This window comes from Agelaius tricolor, unplaced genomic scaffold, assembly GCF_023055355.1.
Source record: "Agelaius tricolor isolate 1412-34295 unplaced genomic scaffold, bAgeTri1.0.p SCAF_68, whole genome shotgun sequence".
In the NCBI taxonomy this organism is placed as follows: domain Eukaryota; kingdom Metazoa; phylum Chordata; class Aves; order Passeriformes; family Icteridae; genus Agelaius; species Agelaius tricolor.
The window spans coordinates 457,060-478,561 of NW_027269328.1; the positions used below are offsets into that span (position 1 = coordinate 457,060).

The following is a 21,502-nucleotide window of genomic DNA, read 5'->3' on the forward strand; positions in this document are numbered from 1 at the left end:
GTCCCTGTCCTTGTCCCCATCCCTGTCCCCTTTCCCAGCTGGGGCTGCTCTTCCCTCCAGGTTCTCCTGGCTGCCCTTGCAGCTCCTTCCCAACATTTACACCAAGCCAGGCTGCGGCCACCAGGGTGTTCATTGTCCCTGTCCCTGCTGCAGGGAGGGGGCAGAGCTGAGGGTGCTGGGGGTCTCTGCCATCCCTGCTCCCTTATTTCCCTGAATTCCACCCAAACTGAGCCCAGCTCCTGATGCTGCTGCTCCTCTAGGCCTGGCCCTGCTCCTCCCTCCATCCCTGCTTGGGATGGGACCACCAGAGGTCGGTGACAGCCCCAGCCCTGCATCCCACCACCCACCTGGGAGGCTGTGGCCTTACACCTGGCTCCAGGTAAAGGCTCAACCCCCCAGGTGCCTGCAGGAGCTCCAGGTGGGTTTGTAAAGGCTGAATCCCCACTGCAGGAGCTCCAGGTGTGTTTGTAAATGCTGAATCCCCATTGCAGGAGCTCCAGGTGTGTTTTAAAGGTGAATCCCCATTGCAGGAGCTCCAGGTGGGTTTGTAAAGGCTGAATCCCCATTGCAGGAGCTCCAGGTGGGTTTGTAAAGGCTGAATCCTGAATCCCAACTTCAGGAGCTCCAGGTGGGTTTTAAAGGCTGAATCCCCACTGCAGGAGCTCCAGGTGGGTTTGTAAAGGCTGAATCCCCATTGCACCTGGCTCCAGGTGTGTTTTAAAGGTGAATCCCCACTGCAGGAGCTCCAGGTGGGTTTGTAAAGGCTGAATCCTGAATCCCAACTTCAGGAGCTCCAGGCGTATTTTAAAGGCTGAATCCCCACTGCAGGAGCTCCAGGTGGGTTTGTAAATGCTGAATCCTGAATCCCCATTGCAGGAGCTCCAGGTGTGTTTGTAAATGCTGAATCCCCACTGCAGGAGCTCCAGGTGGGTTTGTAAAGGCTGAATCCCCATTGCAGGAGCTCCAGGTGTGTTTGTAAATGCTGAATCCCCATTGCAGGAGCTCCAAGTGGGTTTGTAAAGGCTGAATCCCCATTGCAGGAGCTCCAGGTGTGTTTGTAAATGCTGAATCCCCATTGCAGGAGCTCCAGGTGTGTTTGTAAATGCTGAATCCCCATTGCAGGAGCTCCAGGTGGGTTTTAAAGGCTGAATCCCAACTTCAGGAGCTCCAGGTGGGTTTTAAAGGCTGAATCCCCACTGCAGGAGCTCCAGGTGTATTTTAAAGGCTGAATCCCCATTGCAGGAGCTCCAGGTGGGTTTTAAAGGCTGAATCCCCATTGCAGGAGCTCCAGGTGTATTTTAAAGGCTGAATCCCCATTGCAGGAGCTCCAGGTGGGTTTTAAAGGCTGAATCCCCACTGCAGGAGCTCCAGGTGGGTTTTAAAGGCTGAATCCCCTTTGCAGGAGCTCCAGGTGTGTTTGTAAATGCTGAATCCCCATTGCAGGAGCTCCAGGTGGGTTTTAAAGGCTGAATCCCCATTGCAGGAGCTCCAGGTGTGTTTGTAAAGGCTGAATCCCCATTGCAGGAGCTCCAGGTGGGTTTTAAAGGCTGAATCCCCTTTGCAGGAGCTCCAGGTGGGTTTTAAAGGCTGAACCCCCCGGGTTCTGTGCAGGGGTGACCCTGGGGGCTGCTCCCCTGTGTTCCATGCCCGGGGAGGGACAGAGGCAGGAGCAGTGACCCAGTGGGGGTGACAGTGGCGCTGTTGGGGGACCCTGGAAGGGAGCAGCACACGGAGGCAGCAGCAGTGTCCTTTCAGGTGTTATTTTCGTTTTTTAAGCCTGCCTGAGCGGCTGAGCCGGGTGGGAACACACCGAGGGTGCATGCAATGCCTGAGGGGCAGGAGAGGCCTCGGGACAGCTCCCGGTGCTGGCTCCCGGCGGCTGCAGGTGGTGGAGATCGGTCACAGTTGCACGATGGTGATGGATGGGCTGGAACCGCCTCTTCTGAGGGGGGAGACGTCCCTCGATCGCAGGAGCAACCTCCGAGCCTGCGGCACCGGGAAACCCGTCAGGGTCTGCAGGGATCCTGCAGAGATCCCACAGAAATCCTGCAGAGATCCTGCTGAGACCCCACAGAAATCCTGCTGAGACCCCACAGAAATCCTGCAGAGATCCCACAGAAATCCTGCAGAGATCCCACAGAAATCCCGCTGAGACCCTGCTGAGACCCCACAGAAATCCTGCAGAAATCCTACAGAAATCCTGCAGAGACCCTACAGAAAACCTGCAGAGATCCCACAGAAATCCTGCAGAGACCCTGCAGTGATACCACAGAGATTCCACAGAGATCCCATCCTGCAGAAATCCTGAAGAAATCCCACAGAAAGTCCACAGAAATCTTGCAGAGATCCTGCAGAAATCCCATAGAAATCCCACAGAGATCCTGCCTGGCCCTGGAACCACCAGTGCTGGGAGCTGGGCAGGGAATGGAGCCCCAGGAGGGGCTGAGGGAGCTGGGCAGGGAATGGAGCCCCAGGAGGGGCTGAGGGAGCTGGGCAGGGAATGGAGCCCCAGCAGGGGCTGAGGGAGCTGGGCAGGGGCTCAGCCTGGAGCAAAGGAGGCTCAGGGGGCCCTTGTGGCTCTGCACAAGTCCCTGCCAGGAGGGCACAGCCAGGGGGGGTCGGGCTCTGCTCCCAGGGAACAGGGACAGGACAAGGGGAAATGGCCTCAGGCTGGGCCAGGGCAGGCTCAGGGTGGGCACCAGGAGGAATTTCTGCATGGAAAGGGGGCTCAGGCCTTGGCAGGGGCTGCCCAGGGGGGTTTGGGGTGCCCATCCCTGCAGGGCTTTAGCAGCTGTGGGGATGTGGCACTTGGGCACTTTCTGTGTGGGTATTGAAAGTAAAATCCTTGTTCATGGTTTGTGCTGGGCTGAGCTCTCAGGGCCTTGCTGACACTTCTGCCAGGGCCTGGCTTTGGCTTTCCCATACCCAAGGCTGAGGCAGGGATGGCTCTGGACAAGGAGACCAAGCTCTGATCATTCTCCTTTCCTTGCTGGTTAAAGCTCTGAGTGGCTGGAACTGTTCTGCATCCCTGTGGAAGCTCAGGGAAGCTGTTGGACACCAGGAGGAATTTCCCCATGGAAAGGGTGCTCGGGCCTTGGAGCTGCTCCTGGAGGTTTGCAGTGCCCATCCCTGGAGGGTTTCAGAGCCCTGTGGCTGTGGCACCTGGGGACAGGGGACAGTGGTGGCCTGGGCAGTGCTGGGGGTGGCTGGGCTCAGTGTCCCAGAGAGCTTTTCCAGCTTTTCCAGCCCCAATGGCCCCTGAGCCCCCTGGCCAAACCCGAGTGTGGCACCACCAGAGTGTCCAGCTGGGCCCAGAACTGCTGCCCTCGGGGCAGGGGCCAGGAACCTCCAGCTCCTGAGGCCAGGGCAGGTCCCCAGGGTGACTCTGCCAGGTCAGGGCTGGGCACAGCCCCTCCAGCAGCAGGCTCAGGAGCACCCTCTGGTCCTGGCACCACACACAGGAGGAACTCAGAACCCCTGAGGTTAGGAAAGACCTCTGGGGTCACCAAGTGCAATCCCCAACTTGTCCCCACCTTGTCCCCTGAGTGACGTCTCCAAACCTCCCTGGGCAGCCCCTGCCAAGGCCTGACCCCCTTTCCATGGGGAAATTCTCCCTGCTGGCAGAGCCACCATGGTGTAAAGGGTTATTTTTGCTTTTCTTTTGTCCTTTCCCATTTTTTCTGTAGGATCCTGGAGCCTGGCTGGTTCCTCTCCCTCATTTCTCAGGGGTCTCTCATTCACTCTCATTCTCTCGTGTGCTGGAGGCCCCTCTGGGCTCTGGGCAAGGGGAAATTGGGGCTCCTCCTGTCCCCCCCAGCCCTGGGGGTGGCAGGGTCACTCATGTCCCTGTCTCCTTTCAGGGGGTGAGGGAAAGCCTCACTCTGTGGCTGCCCGTGGTGCCTCCCCCTCTAACGCTGCAATTTCACTCCTTCTTGAGTTACCAGATTGTTTCCCAGATCAGGCAGGACTTGAATTTCTAATGCAAAAACTGCCAGAAAGGCTCCTGAGCCTCTCTGGGGCTCTATCCTTGCACTGCTGGGAGGTGGGGAAAAGGGCAAATCCCCTTTTTGCACTTTGCAGAGGATGTTTGGTGCGAGCTGGTGCTGGGATTATCCCACAAAATCCTGCTCTGGATCCTCCTGGCCCTGGGGGATCAGGGAAAGGTCTCCAAGGCTTTCTCCTGCCCGGTGCCTGCCATCACCAGGGAGAGGGAGGAGGTCCCAGAGGAAGGTCCCTGCTGTCCCCATGCCCTGCTGTCCCCTCTGCTGCATCCATGGCAGGAGTTTCTGCCTCCTGCCCACGGGGAGTGCTGATGGGCATTGTGGCAAACTTCCAGGGGCTGTGGAAACCCGAGCCTGCTCCTCGCAGCTTTTCAGGTGGGGGAGATAAGGATCTCCCTGGAGACACTGCAGGCTCCAGCCCTGCCCCTCCTGCTCTCCCTGCACCTGTCTGTCTGTCCATCTGTTGTGCCTGCTTATTAACTCGGAGCCCTGCCTTTCTCAGGGGCAGACAATGTATTTTTGGTCTGTCTGGACAGGGTCCATCACCACGGGCTCCTGTTTCCTCTCCTTACAGAAGGGACCATAAAAGGGGAGAAGGGACAATAAAATGGGAGATAAGGCTGGCAGGGCTGGGGTGGTGGTGTTTGCCCACCCTGGGGAGAGCTCAGAGCCCCTGGCAGGGCCTGAAGGGGCTCCAGAAGAGCTGCAGAGGGACTGGGGACAAGGCCTGGAGGGACAGGAGCCAGGGAATGGCTCCCAGTGCCAGAGGGCAGGGCTGGATGGGATCTTGGGAATGGGGAATTGTGCCCTGGCAGGGTGGGCAGGCCCTGGCACAGGGTGCCCAGCCTGGATCCCTGGCAGTGCCCAAGGCCAGGCTGGACACTGGCACACCCTGGCACACTGGGAGGTGTCCCTGCCATGGCACTGGATGGGATAGGGTGAGTTTTAGGGTCCCTTCCCACCCAACCCATTCCATAATTCTGAGGAAAACATCCATTTGAGGGGAGGGATGGGCAGGTGGGACCTTCCTGGTGCAGAAACAGGACAAGAGCAGGAGGTGACAGGAGCTCAGGAGGTGACAGGAGCTCAGGAGCTGCTGGAGGTGGGACAGGTGTCCATCCTTACCTGAGCTGCTGTCCAGCCTGTGGTCCCTCCTAACCTGCAAAGAGGGAAGAGCAGGTTAGCACGGGGAGCATTTCCTGCCCCACGAAATGAGGATCTGCCCCCAGCTCTTACTGCTGCAGGGGGTAATAAAGGGGGTAATAAAGGGGAATTCCCTTTATTCCTGCCCCTTTTCTTTTCCCCAGGTGTCACAGAAACATTTTATGAAAAATCCTTTCCTTAGGACTTTTCCTCCTGAGAAGCTGAGAGGCCTCAGGAACAAAATGCAACCAATGGTTATCTGCTGTTGTGGGATGGAACAGGAACAAAATGCAACCAATGGTTATCTGCTGCTGTGGGATGCAGCAGGAACAAAATGCAACCAATGGTTATCTGCTGTTGTGGGATGGAACAGGTGGATTTGGGATTGGTCCAATGTGATTGTTTCTCATTAATGGCAAATCACAGCCCAGCTGTCTCAGACTCTCTGGTCAGTCACAAGCCTTTGTTATCATTCTTTCCTTTTCTATTCTTAGCTTAGCCAGCCTTCTGATGAAATCCTTTCTTCTATTCTTTTAGTATAGTTTTAATGTAATATATATAATAAAATAATAAATCAAGCCTTCTGAAACACGGAGTCAGATTCTCTTCCCTGGGACCCCTGGGAACACCACCACACCCAGGCACCCCAGAGAAGACCCTGCCTCAGTTTCCCTGAGTCCTCCCAGCAGTTATTCACAGGCTGGGCTTTGATCCCAGTGCCCTCAGCCCTTCCAGGTGTCACCTCCCTGGCTGCCATGGTCCCTCCCTGTCCCTGCTGTCCTGGGCAGCTCAGCTGGGCCCAGGGTGGCCTCTCTGGTGCCAGGCACAGGGGCAGGGCTGTCCCCTCCTTGCCAGGAATGCCACAGGAGCCACAGACCCTGAGAAGGACACGTCACTGCTGCGGGGTCACCTCAGTGTCCCCGTGCCAGGCTGTCCCTGCTCTGTGTGGGGGTGGCCCCAGCCTGTCCTGGCACCTGGGCACCTTCCCAGGGCTTGGCCCTGTCCCTGCTGAGCTGCCAGCTCGGTGTCACCCCAAACCTGGAGTGTCCTCTGGGGACAGGGGGATGCAGGAGCTCAGCTTTGCCCAGATGGGCAGGGGCATTCCAGGGAATCCCAGACTGGTTTGGGTGGGAGCTCAGAGCCCCCCCCAGTGCCAGCCCTGCCATGGCAGGGACAGCTCCCAGTGTGCCAGGGTGTGCCAGTGTCCAGCCTGGCCTTGGGCACTGCCAGGGATCCAGGCTGGGCACCCTGTGCCAGTGCTGGAATTTCAAACTGGGATTTTTTTTGTCCAGGAAATGTAACGGGCCAGAAAACTCTGCTGTTCCCACCAGTCTGAGCAGAACCCAGGTGTTTGGTCCCCCTTGCAGTGGTTGCAGGGTTATAGAACCCAAATGGGCAGTGAGGAAGGGACAAGGACGTGGTGAGTCTGAGGTGACACTGTCATGGGTCCATGTCTTGGCCCAAAGAGGAGCCTGGGGGAGAAGCAGCAGCACTTGGCCAGCTCCTGGCAGAGCTGCTCCCACCCCTGATGAGCCCTGGCAGGGGGAAGGTGTGGACACAGAGCCAGCATCCACAGGGGGAGCACAGGGAGCAGCAGCAAGGCTGAACTGGGTGTGTCACCCCCAGGATGGGATGGAGGAGGCTCTGCCAGCTCCCAGCTGTGCCCCCAGAGCCTGGAGACCTTGGGGACACCTCTGGGGACACTGCTCTGCGATCCCAGCCACGGGGGATGAAGCTGAGTGGCATTTGTTGCACAAATCAAAGCAGGAAATGTGTGTGTAACAAATCCCAGAGATTTCATCCCCCAAATCCAGCCCTGCTCCATCGAAGGTCAGCCCCTCCAGCAGGGAGGGAGGGCTGGGGTTCATTCATTGGGAATAAGATAAAAACACAGCAGGGAAATAGGAAATAACCACATGAAGAAACTTGTAAGGAAGCACAAGGATGGTGCTGTCCCTCGGAGTGGCATTCAATGAAAAGGAGGTGGATTAGGAATGGATATTGGGCAGGAATTGTTCCCTGGGAGGGTGGGCAGGCCCCGGGTGCCCAGAGAAGTGTCCCTGGATCCCTGGCAGTGCCCAAGGCCAGGCTGGGCAGGGCTGGGAGCAGCTGGGACAGGGGAAGGTGTCCCTGGCATGGCAGGGGTGGCACTGGAGGGGCTCTGAGCTCCCTTTCCCATGCCACCCACTCTGGGATGATTCTCTAAATCCGTGGCAGTGAGGACCAGCCCCTCCCTCGGCCTGGGTGGGGTGCAGGGGCTGGGGACCCCCTGAGCTGCTTTTTCCTCTAGTTCATCCCAAAAGGAGAATGCTGCTGGGCCAGGGCTGCCCCCAGAGCTGAACCTGGGCTCCCCACCCCTGCAGCTCCCTGGCCACAGCTCCCTGGCTGTGGTGTCACCCGTCCCTGCTGTCCCCTCGCCACAGGGTCTGCAGCAGCTCCCCCAGCCCCTGCAGCTCCATATTGATCATTCCTCGATCTCCCTGCCAGAGGCTGACCTCACCAGCTCTGGGACTGCAATAAAGTGCTTTTTTCCCTGGCAGGGACAGTATTTACATTCCACACCGAGGCTCTTGGACCCAGCTCTGCTCTTGGACACGTCTGGGCTGGAGTAATTGGGGAGAGTTTGTGTTCCATCTCTGCTGCATCCACCATCTGCCATGCCTCAGCCTCCCCCTGTCCCGTTTCCCATGCCAGACACAATGCATATTTGGAAAAAGCCGCGCGGATCATCTGCTAAGCATCTCAAATATTCCAGTGATGAGGAATGTTCTGGGGCAGAGAGGGTCCTGAGACTCGGTTCTGCTCTGGAAATCTCCTGTTTCAGCCAAAATCGAGCTCCCCACCGCGCTCAGCCGCGGGTGGGCAGAGGAACAGAGCAAACACCTGGGTGCTCTGCACAAGGCAGGGGATGGGAAAGCTCAGGGCAATGAGCTCTTCTGGGAGAAGTGCTGCAGCAGCTGAGCCAGCAGGAAATGTGTGTGTAACAAAAGCAGGCTCCAAAGTGCTGCTTTGTTGATGCTGGACTGGGCTTTGGCTCAAGCGAGACAAATGCCGGGGCTGATTCAGACCCGGCCAAGGCTGTTCCTCTGTTTGGGTTTGGAACATCCAGAGCAGAAGCCAAGAGAGCCCTGAGGGAGGTCCTGTCCCTGGGAGGAGCTTCCTGGTGGCTCCTGGAGTGCGAGGAGAGGAGCAGATCCCGGCATTCCCTCCCTCGGGCTGCCCTGAAAACCCTGAGGCCACGAGGATCCCTCCCAGCTCTGGAATAACGCCTGGGATGGGCCACGGGTTCCTCAGCACAAGGGGAAAGCCTGGGACACCAGGGACACAGGGCTGAAAGGCAGGGAGCTCCTGTGACAGGGGTGGCACTGCCTGTGGGATCCCCACTGGCACAGGGACACTTGTCCAGCCAAGGCCACCGTGGGATGGATCCCCACTGGCACAGGGACACTTGTCCAGCCAAGGTCACCATGGGATGGATCCCCACTGGCACAGGGACACTTGTCCAGCCAAGGTCACTGTGGGATGGATCCCCACTGGCACAGGGACACTTGTCCAGCCAAGGCCACCGTGGGATGGATCCCCACTGGCACAGGGACACTTGTCCAGCCAAGGTCACTGTGGGATGGATCCCCACTGGCACAGGGACACTTGTCCAGCCAAGGCCACCGTGGGATGGATCCCCACTGGCACAGGGACACTTGTCCAGCCAAGGCCACCATGGGATGGATCCCCACTGGCACAGGGACACTTGTCCAGCCAAGGTCACCGTGGGCAGGGGCTGGGCAGGTGACAGTGCCAGTGCTCAGGGTCTGTCCTGGTGAGTGCCACACTGTCTGAGCCTCCCCTGTGATTTCTCACAGCCTCTGGAGCAGCTCCTCTTCCTCCTCCTCTCTCACATTTCTGTGTAACACTGGCCCATGGCAGCTGCTGGGCACAGGGACTGGGGCTGGCAGGTGACATGTGACAGGTGCCACAGCACCTGCCAGGGGACTGCTCCACCAGAGCCCCCTGCACCCAGAGCCACCTGCAATGGGAGCCACCCACCTGCACCTGGGGCCATCCACCTGCACCCAGGGCCACCCACCTGCACCCAGAGCCATCCACCTGATCCAGGGACATCCACCTGCACCCAGAGCCATCCACCTGCACCCAGAGCCACCCACCTGATCCAGGGACATCCACCTGCACCCAGAGCCACCCACCTGATCCAGGGACATCCACCTGCACCCAGAGCCACCCACCTGACCCAGGGACATCCACCTGCACCCAGAGCCATCCACCTGCACCCAGAGCCATCCACCTGCACCCAGGGCCATCCACCTGCACCCAGAGCCATCCACCTGCACCCAGAGCCACCCACCTGCACCCAGAGCCATCCACCTGCACCCAGAGCCACCCACCTGCACCCAGAGCCATCCACCTGCACCCAGGGCCATCCACCTGCACCCAGAGCCATCCACCTGCACCCAGGGCCATCCACCTGCACCCAGAGCCATCCACCTGCACCCAGAGGCCCCCGTGGGGTGCAAAGGGAGCCAGTGAAGCCCCAGAGGAGTGATCAGAAAACGCTGCAGAGCTCTGAGACATGTTTGTCCCCTCACCTCGGTCCTTCCCGTTCTGCAGCTTCTCTGTTTCTTCTTCGTCTTCTTCCTCTGCTTCAGGAGAAAACACAAAGAGGAAAAGCAGACATGAGACAGGGGGCTGAGAGGAGAGAGGCAATCCTGGAATTGTTGGGGTTGGGAAATCCCTCAGACCATCGAGTCCACTTGTTTCCCCAATTGCCAAGGCCACCAGTGCCCCAAGTCCCCAGTGCCACATCCACAGGGCCTTTAAGCCCCTTCAGGGGTTTTGACTGGTTTTTGACTGGTTTTTGACTGGTTTTTGACTGTTTTTGCTGTTTTGACACAGCAGAGTGGGAGCAGAAGGTGACATTCTCCTGCAGGTGGTGGCTCTTATCTCATTCCAGCACTTCCCTGGGACCTGTGCAAACAGCTGGTGGCTATCCTGAGGGTGGAGTCGCTGCTGCAAGGGCAGGGAGAGCCCCCAGTGAAAGGCACAGCTGTGATGTGTGCTGGGAGAGCAGGCCAAACCTCATCTCCACAAATTAAAAACATTCTATGTTTTTATTTATTTTATTATTACCACATATTCTATGTGGCAGCTGGAGGGGAATATCAAATGTAGGCTGAACTAAAGAAGTATGGTTGCACCATGAAGTCTGATTTTTGAATTTACTGTTATAGGGAGTAACATCTTCAACTAAACATTGATTTTCCCCTGCATTAATTAAATTTGCAGGGGAATTAATTAAATTGAATAAATTAAATAGAAAATATTTATCTATTATATATTTTACAAATATTAGATATAATAAATTATATAATATATAAATATTATACATAATATTTATATATTATTATATAAAATAAATTATGTCTAATAATATATAAAATATTATATATAATATAATATTTTATATAATATAACATTATATGTTATATATATAATATATTATATATATTATATATAATACATAATATATAAAAATGTATATATATAATAAATTAAATATATTAATTAAATTAAAATTAATTAAATCATTAAATAAAAAAATTAAATAAATTAAATTTGACACAACAGGTCATGTACATAGAGCCAAGGATCTCCAATCCTTGAGGGTCTGAAGATGCCTTGGGAAGGTGAGGAACTCACTGTTTCCATGCATCCACAGGAACATAAAGATTATTTGGGGATGATCCCATAAATGTGCCTGATATTTGAATATCTCTTGGGATTGGCCAAACACCCACTGATTTTGGCCAAAAACCCCAACTAAACAGGTGGAAATGGTTTCTTGGGGGTCATATTGGACAAATATTTGCTATCTAAACCTGAAGCATTAGCTGAAGTCACCCAAACATTTATTTTAGGTTGGCTAAAGCAGCTGGAGAAACAAAACAGCTGCAGCACCAGAGGTATTTAGGGTGGATGTGACCAGAGGGGACCTTGCAGACACATCCTTGGTGGCTTTGAGAGCAGGATGGTGACATGTGGGGGTCACACAGCTCCAGTGGGTCCTTGAAGGGAGAGTTGAGGAGATCAGGCAGCTCTGGAATAACCAGGATTGTGACCTGGAGCTGAGGAGATCAGGCAGCTCTGGAATAACCAGGATTGTGACCTGGAGCTGAGGAGATCAGGCAGCTCTGGAATAACCAGGATTGTGACCTGGAGCTCAGTGGTGGGTCAGGAACAACCAGCGTTGCCTTGGCTCCCTGCAGAGCAGCACCTCCTGAAGCAGCTCCTTTGGAGCTCAGGTGGAGCAAAAATGGAGCAAAAATGGAGTAAAAATGGAGTAAAAATGGGATCAGTGCTTGCCCAGCAGCACTGGGAGTGTGAGAGTGGCACTTTGGTGTGGCTGTGGCACCTGGGGGCAGTGGTGGCCTTGGCAGTGCTGGGGGAACAGTTGGACTCAGGGGCTTGGAGATCTTCACCCTCAGGGATTTTGTGATTCTGTAGTTCTGTGACTCCACAGCTCCATCACAGAATCATGGAATACCCTGAGCTGGAAGAGACCCCCAGGTGCACGAGTCCAACCCCTGTCCCTGCCCAGACCAACACCAACAATCCCAGCCTGGGCATCCCTGGCAGTGCTGTCCAAAGGCTCCTGGAACTCTGGCAGCCTCGGGGCTGTGCCCATCCCTGGGCAGCCTGGGCAGTGTCAGCACCTCTGGGGATGAACCTTTCCTGCTCTGCAGCCATCCCTGCCCAGCACCATGGCAGGAGAAGGTGCCTGGGGCCACCAGGGCATGCTGGGGAGCCCTGGGAGGACGGGGTGGGGCTGCTGAGTGTGTCCCCTCCTGGGGAACCCCCTGCTCTGGGCAGGGCAGGGACAGGGACAGGGACAGGGACGGGGACAGGGACAGGGACAGGGCAGGGACAGGGACAGGGACGGGACAGGGACAGGGCAGGGACAGGGACGGGACAGGGACAGGGCAGGGACAGGGATGGGACAGGGACAGGGATGGGACAGGGACAGGGACAGGGAAGGGACAGGGAAAAGGACAGGGACAGGGCAGGGACAGGACAGGGAAAAAGACGGAAGGGAAGGGAAGGGAAGGGAAGGGAAGGGAAGGGAAGGGAAGGGAAGGGAAGGGAAGGGAAGGGAAGGGAAGGGAAGGGAAGGGAAGGGAAGGGAAGGAAAGGAAAGGAAAGGAAAGGAAAGGAAAGGAAAGGAAAGGAAAGGAAAGGAAAGGAAAGGAAAGGAAAGGAAAGGAAAGGAAAGGAAAGGAAAGGAAAGGGGCAGAGCAGGGAGCTGCAGCCCCCCTGGATCCCAGCCCTCCCCACGCTGCAGGAGTTCTCTGTTCCCACAGCTCCCCTCGGGACACAATGTGTGAAATCCTGCTGGCTCCATCAGCTGAGGATAACTCATGCTCTTCCTCATTTGCACAAATGACACCGTCTCAGACACTTCAGGAGAGCCTTCCCTGGTGTCTGCATCTCCTCGGGCACGAGCCTGTCAGCAGCTCCATTTTCATTTCATTCCCACTCCCCGGTGAGGCACACAGCTTTGGAGGCCCCTGGCATGGCTGGTGGCCAGGGATGGCCCCTGGGGGTGGCTGGAGCTGTGTCAGGGGCTTTGGGATGGAGAGCAGGGAAAGCTGTGGACAATGGCCTCAGGCACAGGCTGGGATTGTTGGGGTGTCCTGGGCAGGGCCAGGAGCTGGACTCCATGATCCCTGTGCCTCTGACTCAGGCTATTCCACAATTCTGTGATTCTACAACACTCCCTCTGCTCTGGAAAGCAAAAAGGGATGAGTGCAGACTCTGGGCAGAGGTTTGTTCTCTGTGTTTGAGCCTCGGGGGCAGAGCTGAGGTGATTTATGGGGGAGCTGGTGGCCTTGGCACGGCCCTGCTGGTGCTGTGTCATCCATGGACAACTTTATTAACTCGAGCTGCCTCTGCTGCCAGGACATGGGGCTGGAGGGGGATTTACTGCTGGGCAGTGAGACCCCCCTGTTCAGCCCTGGAGGCTCCACCACCACCATGGCAGAGCCTTGTGGGTCACCCAAAACGTGTGGGGAATTTGGTGCTGGCTCCAGCAGGGAGCAGGAACAGACACAGGACAATTCCCTTCCTCCTCCTCAGCACCCAAACCAGCCCAAAACAGAACCACAGCACCTTCACCTTGCCCAAGGGCAGGAACAGACACAGGGCACTTCCCTTCCTCATCCTCAGCAGCAAAACCTGCCCAGACCAGAACCACAGCACCTTCACCTTGCCCAAGGGCCTCCACAGATTCCAAGCTGTGACTGCTCTCCTGTTTGTCACCAGCCCAGAGCACTGGTTTCAGTCTGTCCTTGGGCACCTGCAGGGATGGCACTGCACCCTGGAGAGCTCCTCTCAGAGGCTGACAACCCTTTCTTTCCATGGAGAAATCCCTCCTGGAAGCAGGATTTAGTGCTGGAGCACTGCATGGTCCCAGCCCTGCTGCTGACAAGGGCCAGGGGACACTTCCCTGGGAGAGGCAGGACCTGCCCCAGCCCCAGAGGGGGGTTCAGCTCCCCTGGCACGGGGAAGAGGCTCAGAGGGAGTAATTATCTGTTTTCCATGTCATTGTTTAACCACAAGGGATGAAACTGGCCTCCTGTACAGCTATTGAGATGTGGTTGCATCATCTGATGGGGAGTCGAGGCAGAGGGTCTCACCTGCTGCCCAGGTATTGCAGGAATTTGGGGACACTCACCCCAAAAACCTGCTCTGCCTCGTGACTCTGTCATTGAGGTCATCACCCAGCATTGCCCAGGCCAGTGGTGCTGGCTATAAAAATGATTTGTCACTAAGGACATGCAACCTCACGTTACAGAAAACCCAGTTTCAACAGAAATGAAAGTTAATAGAAAACCAGCTTTAACAGGAAATAAACCTAAGGGCAAATCTTCAAGCTGTGGCTCCCAGCTCTCCCTGTGGCTCAGCCCTTACCTGAGTGCAGCTCCTTCACCAGCGAGGACATGGTGTTGGTGATGGAGTCAGCTGCCACCAGCAGGTCATTGCGCAGGTTCCTCCTCGTACCTGGCAGGGACACACAGAGGCTCAGCAGGGCTGCACTGCCACTGCCACTGCCACTGTCCCCAGGGCCCCCTGTCCCCGCCTGGGCTGGCTCCCACAGCAGGGGACATGGAGGAGATTCACCCAGGGACACACACAGCATCAGCAGGGCTGCACTGCCACTGCCACTGCCACTGTCCCCAGGGCCCCCTGTCCCTGCCTGGAGTGGCTCCCACAGCAGGGGAGATGGAGATGGAGGAGATTCATCCCAGAACAGCCCCTGTGTGCCTCATGTCCTGGTCATCCTGTGACAGTGACAGTGACAGTGACACACACACAGCATCAGCAGGAGCTGCACTGCCACTGTCCCCAGATGTCCCCTGTCCCCACCTGGGCTGGCTCCCACAGCAGGGGAGATGGAGATGGAGATTCCCTCTGGAACAGCCCCTGCCCCATGCACTGGTCACCCAGTGACAGTGACAGTGACAGTGGCACACACAGAGGATCAGCAGGGCTGCACTGCCACTGCCACTGTCCCCAGGGTCCTCTGTCCCCACCTGGAGTGGCTCCCAAAGCAGGGGACATGGAGGAGATTCACCTCAGAACAGCCCCTGCCCCATGCCCTGATCACCCTGGGACAGTGACAGTGACAGTGACAGTGACAGTGACACACACACAGCACCAGCAGGAGCTGCACTGCCACTGTCCAGTGTCCCCTGGCCCCACCTGGGCTGATTCCCAAAACAGGGGAGATGGAGGAGATTCACCCTGGAACAGCCCCGTGTGCCCCATGCCCTGGTGACCCTGTGACAGTGACACTGACAGTGACAGTGGCACACACAGCATCATCAGGGGCTGCACTGTCACTGTCCCCAGGGTCCCCTGTCCCTGCCTGGAGTGGCTCCCAAAGCAGGGGAGATGGAGATGGAGGAGATTCACCCCAGAACAGCCCCGTGTGCCCCATGCCCTGGTGACCCTGTGACAGTGACAGTGACAGTGACAGTGACACACACAGAGGGTCAGCAGAGACTGCACTGCCACTGCCCCCAGGGCCCCCTGTCCCCATCTGGGCTGTGTCCCAAAGCAGGGCAGATGGAGATGGAGATTCCCTCTGGAAAAGCCCTGTGTGCCCCATGCCCTGGCCACCCTGTGACAGTGACAGTGACAGTGACAGTGACAGTGACACACGCACAGCATCAGCAGGGGCTGCACTGCCACTGTCCCCAGGTGTCCCCTGTCCCCACCTGGGGTGGCTCCCACAGCAGGGGAGATGGAGATGGAGGAGATTCATCCCAGAACAGCCCCTGTGTGCCTCATGTCCTGGTCATCCTGTGACAGTGACAGTGACAGTGACACACACACAGCATCAGCAGGGGCTGCACTGCCACTGTCCCCAGGTGTCCCCTGTCCCCGCCTGGGCTGGCTCCCACAGCAGGGGAGTACAGGAATGTGGTTTTTGTCGATGGAGTGACAAAACTATCTTTTGTCTTTTTAAAAAGGAAATAAGTTTAGAAGTTTTTCTTTCTGATTAAGTGAAAAAGGTGTTTTATAGGGCTTGGGGGACTTCATTTTAAACTTAAGGATAGTTAATTGGACAGGAGCTAAAAAGTCTTGCTCAGGCAATTTACTAGAAAAAGAAGAGAACTAAGAAACTGATGGCTGTTGTGAGGTGTTTTACCAGGGGTAAGAGGGTTTCTTGCACTTAGATTAGTTTTTCTCTGCAAAGAGTTTATTATTTTGCCTTTTATTAAAACTTTTTTGTTTCTAACACTGCCATGAAAACCGTCTTGCTGATTTTATGCCTTCTAAGGCATAAAAATAAGCTGAGTTATCTTGGGTGTGAAATGAATCTCCAAAAGCTTATGAGACCTGGCTTGAAGAGACTCCTGTTTCAGGGGAGATGGAGATTGCCCCTGGACCAGCCCCGTGTGCCCCATGCCCTGGTCACCCTGGGACAGTGACAGTGGCAGTGACAGCCCCTGGCTGCTCCTCCCACCCTCAGGGCTGTGAGTGGGATCGAGTGTTGGAATTCTCCCCCTTCCTGGAGGAAGGAATCCTCTTCCTCAAAGGGCTCTGTGCTGGCCCTGGTCACCCTGAGCTGCCTGGACACTCCCTGGTCACCCTGGACAGCAGCTGGACAGCAGCAGCAGTGCCCTGGTCACCCTGGACAGCAGCAGTGACCTGGTCACCCTGGACAGCAATGACCTGGTCACCCTGGACAGCAGCAGCAGTGCCCTGGTCACCCTGGACAGCAGCAGTGACCTGGTCACCCTGGACAGCAATGACCTGGTCACCCTGGACAGCAGCAGCAGTGCCCTGGTCACCCTGGACAGCAGCAGTGCCCTGGTCACCCTGGACAGCAGCAGTGTCCTGGTCACCCTGGACAGCAGCAGGGTCCTGGTCACCCTGGACAGCAGCAGTGTCCTGGTCACCCTGGACAGCAGCAGCAGTGACCTGGTCACCCTGGACAGCAGCAGGGTCCTGGTCACCCTGGACAGCAGCAGCAGTGACCTGGTCACCCTGGACAGCAGCAGCAGTGTCCTGGTCACCCTGGACAGCAGCAGGAGTGACCTGGTCACCCTGGACAGCAGCAGCAGTGACCTGGTCACCCTGGACAGCAGCAGCAGTGTCCTGGTCACCCTGGACAGCAGCAGCAGTGCCCTGGTCACCCTGGACAGCAGCAGCAGTGACCTGGTCACCCTGGACAGCAGCAATGCCCTGGTCACCCTGGACAGCAGCAGCAGGGTCCTGGTCACCCTGGACAGCAGTGTCCTGGTCACCCTGGACAGCAGCAGTGCCCTGGTCACCCTGGACAGCAGCAGCAGTGCCCTGGTCACCCTGGACAGCAGCAGCAGTGCCATGGTCACCCTGGACAGCAGCAGCAGTGCCCTGGTCACCCTGGACAGCAGCAGCAGTGCCATGGTCACCCTGGACAGCAGTGCCCTGGTCACCCTGGACAGCAGCAGCAGTGCCATGGTCACCCTGGACAGCAGTGCCCTGGTCACCCTGGACAGCAGCAGCAGTGCCCTGGTCACCCTGGACAGCAGCAGCAGTGTCCTGGTCACCCTGGACAGCAGCAGCAGTGCCATGGTCACCCTGGACAGCAGCAGCAGTGCCCTGGTCACCCTGGACAGCAGCAGTGCCCTGCTCACCCTGCTGGACAGCACCAGTGACCACCAGTGGCCCCCTCACCAGTGGCCACGGCTGGGCCAGAAGAGCCAGGAGAGCACGGGCACACAGCTGTGTTATTGTTTGGAATAAAAAGAAATTTAGGAAAGTAATACAAAACTTTTTGTATAACTCATAGTCTATTAAACTACTAAAAAACGAAGTATGTTTTTGTGAAACACACATGTCAAAGATAAAAAAACTTAAAACCTCTTTTTTTTAATTAACAACAACAAAAAAAACCCCACTAATTTTGTGTAGTGGTTTTGGTTTGTTAATTTTAGATTTTTTGAGATTTTTTTTTGAGTATGGTGTGTTTTACTGCTGGTTAATTATTAATTAATTTATTTTTTTATTGTGAGATAGGTTTAGGAGAAAGGTAAAGTAGGTTTAAGATTTTAAAAGGAAAATAAAAGAAAATTTAATAAAAAAAAGAGAAAATTTTAAACTTTATTTCTTTATATTATCAATAAAAAATTATTTTTAAAATGTCTAAAAAATTATTTAAATTTTTTTTCTACTACCAACTGACACAGGGATCACCCCACAGGGCTGTGTGGGGCCTCCTGAAGGCCACGACCCCCTTGGATCAGGGATGTGCCCATCCCTGGAGGGGCTCAAGGCCAGGCTGGAGCAGCTTGGGGTGGTGTCCCTGCTGTGGAGCAGCTGGACAATGTCACCAAGCCCACCCAGACATCTCCTGCCTGGGACAATCAATTATTTTATTAAGTGAAGAAATGGACATTTTCTCCTGCTTCCTGTGCTCTCTGCCGGCCTCGGCCCTGCCAGATTTTGTGTGATTAATATGGAACAGCACTAATTGTGCAGATTGCCTTTCTGGGAGGAGCATTCCAGGAAAATGATGGCAGAGTCTGCTCTTGCAGGATTTTCTCCTGCAAGAGAATCAGCCCCACCGTGGTTGTCATGAGAGGAACCTTGCTGTGGGCAGTGGTGGATCTGAGGGTTCCCCAGGGACGTCTTCTTCTCTTCCAAGATGGTCAACAGCAGAATTGATTTTCTAACGAGATGGTGGCCTCTGTATCCAAGTATTTCACCCAGGAACCACCAGGTTTTATTCTAAACCTACACTTGGTCACCATCCCAGTGCAGGCCTTGGTGATCCTCTGCTGAGTGAAACATCAGGAGATCATCTAAGGAGGGCACTTTTCTAATCTCAGGACTGTAAGACCAAGATCTCCAGGGTTCAGTTCTTCAAAGCTTTCCTGTTCCAGAGTTCCCCCAATAATGGGGCAGCTCGTGGGAGGGAAAAGGAGCCCTTGGTGTCCCTGCCCTCTGTGCCCTCAGCACAGCGAGAGGCGCAACCATCGCATTTTTAATGTCTGGTGGATGTGGAAAAGCTAGCAGGAGTACTTGAAATGCTTTTGTTGAAGTAGAATCAGGGTGCTGAGGGATGTCTTGGGTTTGTTTTGGTCCCCACTGACACCTGGTTCCTCACAACACATATCTGGGATGCTGTCAGGTGTTAAAAACCTGGGAAAACCACAAGTTAAAAGCCTGGAAAGCCACTAATTAAAAACCTGGGAAAGCCACAAGTTAAAAACCTGGGAAAGCCACAAGTTAAAAGCCTGGAAAAGACACAAGATAAAAACCTGGAAAAGACACTAGTTGAAAACTTGGGAAAGCCATGAGATAAAAACCTGGGAAAGCCACAGCAGGTCCTGAGGAAGGGGCAGTCCTTAGGCAGAGGCAGCCAGGAGCCCCTGATGGATCCATCCGCTGAAGGAGGAGGTGAAGAACATTGTGGGGTGACTCTGCTGGAGGGGTTTGCCTTGCCATGGCTTCTGCACCTTCCCAGGAAAAGGCAGATGGACACAGAACCAACAGGGACACCAGGGAAGGCTGGAAAATGAGCTAAGATGCAGCATCTGCATGTCCTGCTATAATCAGGGGCTCCAAGCAACTCGAGGACCATTCCCTCTCTTGTGCTCCTCACAAACATGGGGCAAGGAGAGCATGAAATGGATCCTGGGGTGCTCCTGGGGCTCAGGGAGCTCTGTCCCCATCCTGGGCTGGGAATGGATCCTGCACAGAAAGGGATCCTGCACAGGGGAGAGGAGAGGGAGCTCTGTCCCCATCCTGGGCTCAGAATGGATCCTGCACAGGGGAGAGGAGAGGGAGCTCTGTCCCCATCCTGGGCTCAGATTGGATCCTGCATGGGGGGAAGGAGAGGGAGCTCTGTCCCCATCCTGGGCTCAGAATGGATCCTGCACAGGGGGAAGGAGAGGGAGCTCTGTCCCCATCCTGGGCTCAGAATGGATCCTGCACAGGGGGAAGGAGAGGCAGTGCTGAGGAAATCAGCAGAGAACTCTGGGCTGCACCACCAAACTCACTGTGGAGATGGAGAGGAGGGAACTGGACACCCCAGCACAGATGGGGCGCTGACTGCTGGTGTTGGCATCCTGCCTCCTGGGAAGGCTGCTCTGCTCTCTGCTCCTGCCCATGGCATGAGGAGAAGGCATGTCCTTCTCCCAGAGCAGCTGCAGGGCTCAGAGGGGCCATCCCACAGCATTCCTGCTGCTGCTGCAGCACAAAAACCAGGTAGAAGTGCTCACTGGCACCAGTTAGGTGTCCACTGGCACTCCTGAGGTGCCCACTGGCACCAGTTAGGTGTTCATTTGCACCAGTTAGGTGTCCACTGGCACTCATGAGATGCCCACTGGCACCTCTGACGTGTCCACTGGCACCAGTTAGGTGTTCATTTGCACCAGTTAGGTGTCCACTGGCACTCATGAGATGCCCACTGGCACTCTTGATGTGTCCACTGGCACTCCTGAGGTGCCCCACTGTCAGTCCTGAGGTGCCCACGGGCACTCCTGCTCCTCTGCTGCCATTTTACAGCCTCTTCCACCACCTCCTTCTGGCAGCACCTCCTTCAGGCCAGGGCAGAGATCATTCCAGAAGGCCAAATCCAGTGAGCACTGATAAATACACACTAAAACCTGTTACACCTGCAGTGAGCACTGATAAATACACACTAAAACCTGTTACACCTGCACTGAGCACTGATAAATACACACTGTACCTGTCACACCTGCAGAGTGTGATATCAGAGCACTGATAAATACACACTAAAACCTGTTACACCTGCAGTGAGCACTGATAAATACACACTGTACCTGTCACACCTGCACTGAGCACTGATAAATACACACTGTGCCTGTCACACCTGCAGTGAGCACTGATAAATACACACTGTACCTGTCACAGCTCCACTGAGCACTGATAAATACACACTGTGCCTGTCACACCTGCACTGTGCACTGATAAATACACACTGTGCCTGTCACACCTGCACTGAGCACTGATAAATACACCCTGTTACCTACAGCCTGTTTGGTTTGAGGTGCAGCATTGCTTCTGCCAGGTTCCTTCCCATGTTTGGTTTGTTTGGAGAAGGATCCTGGCCACCTGATAAAGGGATTTGATGCTTCCGTTCACAACCTTCCCTCCCTGGGATGAGAAACCACCTTCTGCTGAGGTGACTTGTCAGATTTTACAGAAACAAAAACCACCTCTGCATTAGGTGAGGGTTCTCATTCACTGTCCAGGAATCAGGCATGTGAATCCCAGCAGGATTTCCCAGGGAACACCATGAGGTCCACAGGGATTATCACAGAAATATTGAAGCTGGAAAAGTCCTCCAAGACCATCAAGTCCAACCCTTGTGGATTGCTGCCCATCCCTTGCCTCTGCCCACACCTGTGCCATAGGGACAGGAGGATTCTCTGTCCTTTCTCCACTGGCAGAGAGGAGAACATCAAGGACAGGTGGAGGTGCAGCTTCCAAGAGGGGATGTCCACAAAGAACCTCCACATCTGCCCGAGATGGGAACACCAGGCCCTGCTGCTGTGCTGCTCCCAGCTCCACACTCCAGGATGCTCCTGGAGCACTAAAGATGAAAAGCTCTGGATGGACCAACAAGGAGAAAAGAGCATTGAACCCCCTTGTGTTTCTTCTGGCAGTCCAACCACCAGATTTGTAAACACGGCAGGTTTGTAAGGTTTCATTCTTAAATGATTTGTGGGCGTAACTTCCCTTCAGGGAAGATCATCTTCACAGAAATTAACTTCATTAAGTTCAAAAGATTCAAAGTGTGCCCCCAGTTTGGGCACAGGAAAGGGGTT

The 21,502-nt window shown here is 55.2% G+C and overlaps 1 protein-coding gene across 7 annotated transcripts in view; it reads right to left on the bottom strand.

Annotated features, from left to right (window-relative positions):
• Nucleotides 1-1,741: 1,741 nt before the first annotated feature.
• DTNB (dystrobrevin beta) overlaps nt 1,742-21,502 on the bottom strand; it is a 156,937-nt gene continuing 137,176 nt past the window's right edge. For 3 of the 7 annotated variants that reach the window (XM_071417188.1, XM_071417194.1, XM_071417195.1), the window contains 4 exons: nt 14,124-14,213; nt 9,746-9,799; nt 5,127-5,160; nt 1,742-1,986 (listed from right to left, as the gene is read on the bottom strand). In XM_071417188.1, the coding sequence (XP_071273289.1) occupies nt 5,156-5,160; nt 9,746-9,799; nt 14,124-14,213 (149 nt within the window). In that variant the 3' untranslated portion in view covers nt 1,742-1,986; nt 5,127-5,155. Of the gene's footprint in view, nt 2,047-5,126; nt 5,161-9,745; nt 9,800-14,123; nt 14,214-21,502 lie in introns of all 7 variants that reach the window. The other 4 variants (XM_071417192.1, XM_071417193.1, XM_071417189.1 and 1 more) reach the window with 4 other exon arrangements.